At 45.5% G+C, this 11935-nt stretch overlaps 1 protein-coding gene across 1 annotated transcript; it reads left to right on the plus strand.

Moving 5' to 3' along the window:
- The first annotated feature begins 4265 nt into the window (after positions 1-4265).
- Positions 4266-11380, plus strand: SRSF6 (serine and arginine rich splicing factor 6). The gene is made up of 6 exons (XM_016937936.3): positions 4266-5936; positions 6157-6305; positions 7567-7691; positions 7829-8037; positions 8311-8394; positions 8499-11380. The coding sequence occupies exons 1-6, from the start codon at positions 5830-5832 to the stop codon at positions 8857-8859; spliced, it is 1035 nt and encodes a 344-aa protein (XP_016793425.1). The 5' UTR covers positions 4266-5829; the 3' UTR covers positions 8860-11380.
- Positions 11381-11935: the final 555 nt, after the last annotated feature.

Consider the following 11935-nt stretch of genomic DNA (forward strand, 5'->3'; position numbering starts at 1 on the left):
AGGCTGGATAGTCTCTGTTGCAACCACTCAATATAATAACAAATCAAGACTGCTGTTGTAGCTTGAGAGGAGCCATAGACAATGTGTAAATGAATGGGTGATACTGTGTTCCCATAGAACCTTATTTACAAAACAGGTGGCAGGCCAAGATTTGACTGGGGCCCTAGTTTGCAAAGCTGACACATGACGTTACTATGGTTTTCCCAATGCTGAGAACAGTAGGCATTCAATAAATATTTATTTGAAATGAGAATAATCTTACTTATTTTCATTGTGGAAGAGTATTCCATGGCTTGAATAAGCATCCCTGGACCTATGATTTTACAAACTGGCCCCTTGTCAAATAGATTTCTAGGATTAAGGTTACTGGGTCAAAGGTTTATGAACTTGCTGTTTGTCAATTAACCACTACCTCCCTGAAACCCTTTCCACTCCTAGCTTCTGTGACACCACACTCTTTTCGGGTTTTTTCCTTACCTTTTTAGACACTTCCCAGTTGCCATTCCTGAATTTTTGGAAGGGAGGGGGACAGGTCTTCACTCTGTGGCCCAGGCTGGAGAGCAGTCACACAATCACGACTCACTGCAGCCTGAAACACGTGGGCTCAAGTGATCCTCCTGCCTTTGCCTCCCAAGTAGCTAGGACTACGGGTGCGTGCCACCATGCCTACTAACATTTTTCTTTCTTTTTTTGACACGTAGTCTTGTTCTGTCGCCCAGGCTGGAGTGCAGTAGTGCAATCTCTGCTCACTGCGACCTCCACCTCCCAGGTTTAAGCGATTCTCAGTCTCCCGAGCAGCTGGGATTACAGGCCTGCACCACCACACACGGCTAATTTTTGTGTTTTTAGTGGAGACGGGGTTTCACCATTTTGGCCAGGCTGGTCTCGAACTCCTGACCTCAAGTGATCTGCCCACCTCGTCCTCCCAAAGTGTTGGGATTACAGGCGTTAGCCACTGTGCCTGGCCTTTTTTCATTTTTTGTAGACTTGCTATATTGCCCAGGTTGGTCTTGAACTCCTGGCCTCCAGAGATCCTCCCACCTCATCCTCCCAAAGCGCTAGGATTACAAGCACAAGTCCCTGCACCCAGCTTCCATTCCTAAATTTAACAAAATTTCAGAGTCCCTGTGGTAGTGTGTGTGGAATTGGTTCCTTCCGGTGGGTTCTTGGTCTTGCTGACTTCAAGAATGAAGCCGCGGACCCTCGCAGTGAGTGTTACAGTTCTTAAAGATGGTGTGTCCGGAGTTTTTCCTTCAGGTGTTCAGATGTGTCCGGAGTTCCTTCCTTCCAGTGGGTTCGTGGTCTTAAGCTGCAGACCTGCTGCAGTGAGTGTTACAGCTCTTAAAGGTAGTGCGGACCCAAAGAGTGGGCAGCAGCAAGATTTATATGTGCATGTATACATAAATATGTATAGAGAGAGGCTTAAGTCCATGGAATTTAGTTAGGGAAAGGAGAATTTGACAATGATAACATTTGTTACTCATCAAACTCTCATTTTTAAAAAATTTATTAAAATTATTTGCAAGAGTTGAAGCAGGAAATGACACTCTTACGGTATTGGTGGGACTGGACATTGCTTTGGGGAGTTAGTGGGATAGTATTTATTGAAGGATAGGGAATTCGTTTGTCAAAGAGAAAGATGCAGCTGATATCATCCACTCTTCCTCTCACTTCTCTTTCCCAAAGCCCAGTGGCTACCCCTAACAAAAAACCCAAGAGCACTGCTGAGGAAGAGAAAACAGTTTCAAATATCATAATTGAGAGAGGTGTTGGATTGTCACCATTCTGTGGAGTCTTCCTGAGGACTCAACTCTGCTGATGTGTTGGGAGAACAACTCAAAGGAGAAATGGTAGATGTGCAGCATGGGAGCTCATATCTTTTCTTATTTCTTTCTTTCCTTTCTCTCCTTTCTTTTTTAGACAAGAGTCTTGCTCTGTCACCCAGGCTGGAGTGAAGTGGAGCCATCATACCTCACTGCAGCCTTGACCTCCAGGGCTCAAGTGATCCTCCCACCTCAGTCCCTGGAGTAGCTGGGACTACAAGTATACGCCGCCAGTATTGGCCTTTTTTTTTTTTAAGAGATGGAGTCTTGCTATGTTGTTCAGGCTGGTCTTGTGCTCCTGGGATCAAGTGATCCCATCTCTGCCTCTCAAGGTGATGGGATTACAGGTGTGAGCCACGGTGCCCGGCAAATCCCCTCTCGTAGCAACTCAGGTGTATTTGTATGGAGTGGAGTGAATATAGCAGTAGTTGCTCCAGGAACAGAATCCAGAATTGGAAACTGTCAGTGACAGAGTTAGAAAGAATCATGAATCAGATGACTGAAAGATCCTCTGAGGCTCTTCCAACTGGGAGATTGGATTGCATGTTGCCAAGCTAGTCCAAACTTCGTTTTAAAAACTTCCATAGGCTGGGCATGGTGGCTCATGCCTGTAATCCCAGCACTTTGGGAGGATGAGGCTTGAACTCCTTGAGCCCAGGAGATCAAGATTAGCCTGGGTAACATAGGGAGACCCTGCCTCTATTTAAAAAAGAAAAGAAAAAAACTTCTGTACAGGATTCATTTGGAATAGCACTTCTCAACCTCAGCTATTGACATTGGGGACCAGATAATCCTTCGTGGTGGGGCTGTCCTGTGCCTTGCAGGATGTTTCGTGGCATCCCTGGCCTCTACCCATGAGATACGAGCAGCTCCTTCCCTCCTCCAGCTGTGACAACCAGAAAGTCTTCAGATATTGACAGATGTCCGCAGGGGGGACAGAACTACCCCCTGTTGAGAACCACTGCCCCCTGTTGAGAGCCTTCCCAATAGCTGTGACTACAGGCATGTGCCACCATGCCCAGCTAATTTTTTTAAAACAAGTTTTTTGTAGAGATGGGATCTTGCCATGTTGCCCAGGTTGATATCGAACTCCTGGGCTCAAGCAATCCTCTCACCTGGGCCTCCCAAAGTGCTGGGATTACAGGCGTGAGCTACTACGCCTTGCTCCTTGTTTTTCTTTATTTCATTGAGTCAGAGTCTTGCTTTGTCATCCAGGCTGCAGTGCAGTGGCATGATCATAGCTTACTGCAGCCTCGAACTCCTGGGCTCAAGAGATCTTCCTGCCTCAGCTTCCCAAGGTGCAGGGATTACAGAATCATATTTTTTATCTGACTTTAAGCACGGTCTCTATCTCCCCCAGTCGTGACAAACAACGTTTCCCTCCAGACTGCCAAATAGCTCCAGGAGGACAAACCCCGCCCCCCCTTTTCAACCCGAAGCGGAAGGATATTGAGGTTGCACCACTCAAAACAGAGCAGGAATACAAAAATATCCAAAGAGCTGGTGTTGGGCTTGGCACAATGGCTCACGCCTGTAATCCCAGCACTTTGGGAGGCAGAGACGGGTGGATCACCTCAGGTTGGGAGTTCGAAACGAGACCAGCCTAACATGGTGAAACCCCGTCTCTACTAAAAATACAAAATTAGCTGGGCGTGGTGGTGCATGCCTGTAATCCCAGCTACTCGGGAGGCTGAGGCAGGAGAATCACTTGAACCCAGGAGGCGGAGGTTGCAGTGAGCCGAGATGGCACAGGTGTGAGCCACAGAGCCTGGCCTGGGCTGCGTTCTTTCAGGAGGCTCTGGGGCGAATCTGTTCCCTCGTGTCTTCCAGCTTCCAGAGGCTACTGGCACCCTTTGGCTTATGGTTCCTTCCTCCATCTTCAAAGCCATTAACTTCGGTTGTGACTTTCTTACAGCCAATCACTCTGACCCCAATCCCAGCCTCCTTTGTCACATCTGCTTCTCTGACTGTGGCTCTCCTGTCCCCCTCTTGTAATCACCCTTATGATCACATGGGGCCCACCTGGACAATCCCGGGGCATCTCTGCATCTCAAGATGCTCAACTTAATCAGATCTGCAAAGTCCCTTTTGATATACAAGGTAACATCTTCACAGGTTTCAGGGATTAGGATTAGGACATAGACATCTTTAGGGGGAACCCTTATTCTGCCTACCGAGGTGAAGAGGTGAAGCCGGCTGGGCTTCTGGGTTGGGTGGGGACTTGGAGAACTTTCCCGTCTAGCTAAAGGATTGAAAACACACCAATCAGTGCTCTCTGTCTAGCTAAAGGTTTGTAAACACACCAATCAGCACTCTGTAAAAACGGACCAATCAACATTCTGTAAAATGGACCAATCAGCGCTCTGTAAAATGGACCAATCAGCAGGATGTAGGCAGGGCCAAATAAGGGACTAAAAACTGGCAGTCCAGCCAGCAGTGGCAACCCGCTCGGGTCCCCTTCCACGCTGCGGAAGCTTTGTTCTTTCCTTCAGGCAGGTTGGAGTCTTGCTTTGTCACCCAGGCTGGAGTGCAGTGGCATGATCATAGCTCACTGCAGCCTCGAACACCTGGGCTCAAGAGATCCTCTTGCCTCAGCTTCCCAAGATGTGGGGATTACAGACTCGTATTTTTTATTTATCTAACTTTAAGCACGGCCTCTACCTCCCTCAGTCGTGACAAACAACGTTTCCCTCTAGACTTCCAAATAGCTCCAGGAGGACAAAACCCCCCTTTTTCAACCCGAAGCTTAAGGATATTGAGGTTGCACCACTCAAAACAGAGCAGGAATACATAAATATCTAAAGAGCTGGTGTTATCTCAGTGATATCCCTTCCTTTTTTTTTTTTTTTTTTTTTTTTAGCTTCGGTGACACCCTACTCTCCTGGTCTTCTCCCTACCTCGCTAGTCACTCCTCCCAGTCTCCTTTCCTGTGCTTAAATTTCAGAGTACCCCAGGCGTTGGCCTGGGTCTTCCGCTCTCCACTTAAACTTACTCCTTTGAGGTTTTCAATCTGGTTCTCCAGCTTTAAACAGCATCTCCATTGATAAACTCACAAAATAAGGCACTTTCAAGTCAATGGAGGAAATGATAGTATTGGGACAAAGGACTTTCCCCGTACACGGGAGAAAAAAAATCGTTCGTCGCTGTGGGAGGGCTGCCGGGTCTCGTCCACGCTCCCTTTTGAGCACCTACAGTGAGCGTAGGATTGCCACGGATAGCCCAATCCACAAGTGAGTCAAGCTGCCAGGGCTCCAAGAAAGACCCATGGAGGGAGAGGGGAACGTCCGGGGAGGCGAAGGCTGCGAGTGAGACCCGGAGAGGCTGATGTCGGCGGGTCTGCGCGCTCGCAACGCGACCCCCGCCCGGTCAGCAAGACCTCGGCGCGCGATCCTCAGATTCTGCGAAACAAGACAAGCGACTGGGTCCGAGACCGCGGTCCCCATCAAAACGAGCATCAACCAATCGCTGGGAGAAATCGGCAGCCTCGTTTTAAGCCACCAAGCAGAGACCGCGGCGACCTATTATGATAACCTCGAGAACCAATGAAAAACGGGGATTCGCTCAGCCCGCCTCCCGAGCTTCAACCCCGAAGAGATCGCGCAGAGTTTTATAAAAGGTACAAATTAGAAAACAGTTCTGCGGCTGGATTAGAGACATTGTGTTCTCAAAGACGGTGGGGAGGGCTAGAGAAAAATCCTAGAAGCTAGCAAGACCGCACTACACCGAAACGTCGCGGGCAACGGACTCGCCAGTCACCATCTAGCCCAGGGACGACGCGGGACGGACGTGCCGCTGCGCGCTGACATCACGCTCCAGGCCCCGCCCCACCGGCCGCCCATATAGCGTAAGCCTGGCGCGCGCGCGCGCCATTGTGTGGCTGGACTCGGCCGCCCCTGTGGTGTGAGGCGCGTGTTCGGGCTCTTGCCGTCCCCGCACCCGCACCGCGGCTACTGGCTTGCGGTCCGCCGTTCGACAACCAGCCCTTGGGCCCCCGCCCGCCACGGACATGCCGCGCGTCTACATAGGACGCCTGAGCTACAACGTCCGGGAGAAGGACATCCAGCGCTTTTTCAGTGGCTATGGCCGCCTCCTCGAAGTAGACCTCAAAAATGGGTGAGTCGGGCCTGGGCGCCCGCGCCCAGCGTCCCAGGCCTGGTGGCGGCGGGAACTCTCCAAGGAAAGAAGCGGCCAAGGCCGCGGCGCCGCGTGGCAGGGCCTCAAAGATGGCGACGGCGCGGCGTCGCGGGGGCGCGCGGTGGGGTACGGGCGCGCGCACGGGCGCGCCCTGGCTAACGACTCCCCCGCCGTTGTCCGGCCCTCGCACCGCCCCTAGGTACGGCTTCGTGGAGTTCGAGGACTCCCGCGACGCCGACGACGCCGTTTACGAGCTGAACGGCAAGGAGCTCTGCGGCGAGCGCGTGATCGTAGAGCACGCCCGGGGCCCGCGTCGCGATCGCGACGGCTACAGCTACGGAAGCCGCAGTGAGTCCCACCCCCGCGCGCTCCGCGCCCTTGGGGACCCTGGGGGCGGGGGTGGGTGGGGTGGGGCCTCCCAGCCCGGGCAGGCGCGAGGGCCGGGGGTCGTTTGACTTGGGTGTCCCCGAGCCCCGCTGCCTTCACGTCTGCCCGGGGCAGCCATGGGACGCCGGAGCGCGGGGATTGGGTTTGGGTGTTTGGTTTTGTTTATTTGCCAAGTTGGGAGGTGGGTGGCTTCTTCTGGCCCCTTGTCAGCACTGTCACGGGTTCTTCCCCCAGAGGAAGTAAGGGGTGGCTGTATTTGTTGTATCCTCCTTACTTACCTATCAGTGCATTAGTTAGAGGTTCGGGGGCAGGCTCGGGTGGAGGTGGGGTAGGGGGCGCGGGGGACGGGGAAGGGGAGGAGCATAAAGTATAGGTCTTAAAGCTATGGAACTTGATGGGGGCCAAAGAATGTACTATTTTTAAGTAATGTGGTATTGTACCACAAAGTAGATCTAAATAAGCTTTATGCTGTATTTGAACTAATTGGGGCATGTTATTGGGAGGAGGTTGGGGGGATTTTTGGTTATGTTAAATGTTTGATGTTTAAATTGTTGCATGTTGAATTCAAACTTTTTAACAAGTCCTTGATGTTTCAATTTGAAAGTGACCAATGGGGCTGAGGCTGTGTCCACTGAGGCTAAGATGACTGCCTTTCCTGATTGGCCTTGGCTTTTCCATACATTGTGTGACCCTTGCCCTATGACCCTTTGGCTGACCTTACCGGAAGCCATGACGACAGCAGCCTTTTGCCATTAGACGCAGGGTGATGGTGAGGATTCCAAGGGTTAGACAAAACTGGTTAATCTGAACTAGGTGACTGTTACCTTGCGTGTTTTGTGGCCAAACCACCACCAAAAACCTCACACTGTGATGTAAGTACTTAGTGTAAAACTAGTAAACATTTTTGTAAAATGTAGAAATGCATGTAATCAGTTAAGTTTTATATTTTACAATGTTCTGTAAAATAAAACTTAGCGAGGTAAATCGAATAAAGGAGCAGTCACTCTCTAACAGATTGTAGGAGAGGTTTAGTTGGATTTAGTCTATTTGACTTGCCCTTAATTTAATTTTATGGCAAATCACAAATGTGTCGAAGGTTTAGCAATATAATAGCAAAGTCCTACTCCAGTAAATAAAAGTTGATATGTTTGTACTAACTTTCAAAGACATTATGCGTTTTTATCATTACAAGGCATCTAATTGTTCCCTTCATGTGATAAAGGTGGTGGAGGTGGATACAGCAGTCGGAGAACATCTGGCAGAGACAAATACGGACCACCTGTTCGTACAGAATACAGGCTTATTGTAGAAAATCTTTCTAGTCGGTGCAGTTGGCAAGATTTAAAGGTATGTTTTGTAATTCAAGATAGAAATGATATGACTAATGCTTTAAAGTAAACTCCTTTTATATTCTTATTTCTGGGAATTTATTATGGTATATAGATGTTTTAAGATTTCCAAGTCTGACCAATCTTGTCTTTCAGGATTTTATGCGACAAGCAGGTGAAGTAACCTATGCGGATGCCCACAAGGAACGAACAAATGAGGGTGTAATTGAGTTTCGCTCCTACTCTGACATGAAGCGTGCTTTGGACAAACTGGATGGCACAGAAATAAATGGCAGAAATATTAGGCTTATTGAAGATAAGCCACGCACAAGCCATAGGCGATCTTACTCTGGAAGCAGATCCAGGTAACTTGTTGAAGGACACTGTGGGAAGGAAACAATATTTGCCAATAAAAAGGGAGTAATTGAGTGATGTCAATTGTTGCCTACTTGAATTAAAGCCAGCTTTTAGTTTGTTTTGGCTGTGCATCATTGCGTTCTTTTCTAGATGTTTTGAACAGTGTATTTAATTTCGTAGTAAAGAAAAACATTATTCTTTGGCTTATCTATTTTTGCCAGATGGTACGGATGTATTTAAGTTGGATTGGGATTACGACTTCATTGTTTTTCTCCTAATAGGTCTCGATCTAGAAGACGGTCACGAAGTAGGAGTCGCAGGAGCAGCCGCAGTAGATCTCGAAGTATCTCAAAAAGTCGCTCCCGGTAAATAACGTTGTGTTGAGTCACTGTGAATATTACCGTACTTGTTTATGGAGTATGTGTACATTCTCACAAAGTATTGAGAAAATCGGTCTTTCCTTGTCCAGTTCCAGGTCGCGGAGCAAAGGTCGATCACGTTCTCGATCAAAAGGCAGGAAATCTAGATCAAAGAGCAAATCTAAGCCCAAGTCTGATCGGGGCTCCCATTCACATTCTCGAAGCAGATCTAAGGATGAGTATGAGAAATCTCGAAGCAGGTCTCGGTCCCGATCCCCCAAAGAAAATGGAAAGGGTGATATAAAGTCAAAATCCAGATCAAGGAGCCAGTCCCGTTCCAATTCGCCGCTACCTGTTCCACCCTCAAAGGCCCATTCTGTGTCCCCTCCACCAAAAAGAGCTACTTCAAGATCCCGTTCTAGATCTCGCTCAAAGTCAAGATCAAGGTCCAGGTCGAGTTCCAGAGATTAACTCAGAACTCCTTGTTTGCACACTATTATGGAACACTTTCCTACTTAGGCAGTTACTCTTCCATGTTTATACTTGGCCTCTTCTGCAAGAGGAATCTCTTGAAAACAGGGGCACACAGAAATTTGATTTGTGGCCAAATTGGATGAAAAAGATGAGGCTCTAAGGAAATGGTGGCATGAAGACCCTCTCCCTTCTTTGTAGAATTAAGATAACTTTGATTTTATAGCTTTTGAGCTAACGTAACTTTTGTAAAGATTAAGCTCATTTAGTTTTTTTTTTTTTTTTTTGAGTATTTCAGCAGGATCTGCTGGCAGGGTTTTTTTTGTTTTATTTGTTTGCTTATTTTTAAATTAACTGTTTTGAGCTTTGAATACTTAAGGCTTTAGAGGGAGAACCCAATTTTCAATTATGTTGGCTTTTTATAAAGCTTGAGTTATGTAAGATTTAAATAAAAGTTTGCTACCAAGATGATTGCCTTATTGAATAGGTCACTATTAAATTCCTTTAAATGTTGATAATCTGCCATTTGTGGAAACAACGTAAATTCTACTTAAGTGTAAACAAGGCAAGCCTCAGACCAGCAATAAATTACTCAGTTTGGATAACATTATTTTGTGCAGTTAATCAAATTTGCCAAAGTCTTTATCTGCCCCTTTAACAAGTTGAGTAAAAATAAAAGGTATTTTTTAGTCAATGTGTTCCATGATTTTGCTTAAATTAATACTTTTAAGTAATGGAACTTTTTTCAAAGGCAAATTTAAACTATTTAAGAAATAGCTCCTAATACTTGGGATCTTGTTTAGAGAATCCACTTACTGGAAGTTCTCAGCATAATTAGTGTTGAGAGTGGTTCAGTTGTCTTTAATGTTTGTCATGTGGAAATGGAAGTAGCCTCTTTTTGTTCTGAAATTGAGTTTTTTCAAAGTGTAAAAGCACATACTGCATTTTCTGCTGAAAGATCATTATGTTTAACAGGCACTTAATCTCAGTAAAGTCAGTTGCCAGTTAAGTTCCACCCAGTAGTCAGTCCCCTTTGTAGTTAGTGGGATTATTTGATAATTGGTTAGATCATACTTGTAAATTTTAATGCTTTGTGTAATTGGTTTGAAAAACAGTGAAATGGGTAAACGCAAAACTTTTGTACTTTATTACGAGTAAAGTGTAATGAGTACTGTGGAAACCAAATTTGAATACTGCAAATTTGTAGGAGTTACTAGGTTAGCAATTAGTCCATACATCCATAAGCCTGATGAGTTGAAATTGCAGTTTGAGAAGTGAATTAACCTTACATCCCTTTGTTCGGATACCTTAAAAGTTACTTTATTTAAAAGCATTTATTAATCTTAGTCTGAAATCAAAATATAGATTAATTGGCTCAGCTTTAATACCTTTCTAGGAGGTGTCACAATGTAGGGTACCAAGGGTTGGATTGTGATGGGGCATGGTCGTACACTGCTCATTGTGCCACAGGTGTGACTGGAAAGCATGATATTCTAGGGTTGGTTTGTAGATTCAAATAATCCAGAAATATACCTAATAAGATTGAGTGAAAAACTTGAGTCAAATATCTAGGGCATTCACAGAGTAGCTGTGAGTTCTTGGTAATGTGAAAAAGGCCTTGTTTTTCAGAAATTCCTGGGTTTCCTGTTAAAAAATCTTAAAGCCCAACCTTAGGAATATAGTGCCCCAAAAGGCGGATGCTTCTTCCATTATTTTACTTTCTTTGATACTTTATTTAATTAGATGTTTATAAAGAAATGGGTTTATTTTTCCAGCATAAACCTCAGAATTTAAGGAAAGAAAATGATGTCTGTTGTTATAGTTCATTGTTTTGCCTACTCAGCAGAAGTGATGACTCTTAAAAATTGGCTTTGACCAAAGTTCTCTTCTTTTCAGGGAAAGAACATAAAAGCTTTTTGAACTACAGCCTTTTTAAAAGAGGGATGGGAGGATATTACAGTAAGAAATTAGGCTTTCTAAAAGTATGAAACATCCTTCAACTGGGCTCTCTTGTTAATAGGACATCATATGGTAATAGACTGGTTTGACTATATTGTTAGCTGCCACAGTAAGCAGGTCATTGTATAGGTAAATGCCTGCACCCATAATTTTCTAGTAATAGCCACGACCAATTTATTAACAGTCAGGGCCTATCCTTGCCTGTAGTTCTCAGTCACTGGATGCACAAAATCACTGTGTAACATTGGCTCACTTGGTGAGCATAGGGTTGACTGATAAAATGTTTAATTCCCTTGCTAGCTTGTGAGAAGAATGAGTTGATGACATGCTCCATACCAGTGGCTAGATGGAGTATTAAGGTGGAGCAGAAAAGAAGTGAGAACATCTTGATTCCCCTTTCTTTTACTTGATGGTGTTTATGAACATGCCATAGTGCCTTTATGGCCAGTTTGAGTCCTGCCTACTTTGACTTTTACGTTCCCATTCCTGTGTTACCACCTTCCTCCCGATTTGTTCACCTATTTTGTGCTTTAAATCTCAATAAAATACTTACTGAGGGAAAGGCTTGTTTTGAGTTTATTGCATATGCCCACTTAGGACCAGATTCTTAACAAATGTTTTTTTGAATTGGAGTTTGCATTGGCAAGCCATTCCTGTCTTGAGTATGAGAACAGGATCTTGTGTTCACTTACCCAGAAACGTGAGTTTGGGATTTAGTATATGGTTTATGTTGGGCAACTCATTAATCACTGTGCTTCAGTGTCATCCATGAAACTAGGGATAAAACATGCATGGGATGTGAAGATTAAAAGTCAAGAATATGAACAGTACAAGAGAGTACCATAACAAATACAATTTTATTTACAAATATACATGGTTGGACCATACCTTGGAATCTACTTGCTAATGCAGCTGCTGTTAACAGTTCTTGTATCTGCTCAGAGATTTCTATGATCATATAAAAATGCCTTTTTAGGTTTTCAGTGTTCATGCCCTGAGTAGTAGTCTGCAGTTTGCTTTAATACATGGTAATACAGAGATCGGCTTTAAATGGCTGGCTGGTTACTGTTGAATGAATGTATGATAAATTTTTTTTCAGAACCAACAGTGTGAATAA

The sequence above is a fragment of the Pan troglodytes genome, chromosome 21, assembly GCF_028858775.2.
Source record: "Pan troglodytes isolate AG18354 chromosome 21, NHGRI_mPanTro3-v2.0_pri, whole genome shotgun sequence".
Classification (NCBI taxonomy): domain Eukaryota; kingdom Metazoa; phylum Chordata; class Mammalia; order Primates; family Hominidae; genus Pan; species Pan troglodytes.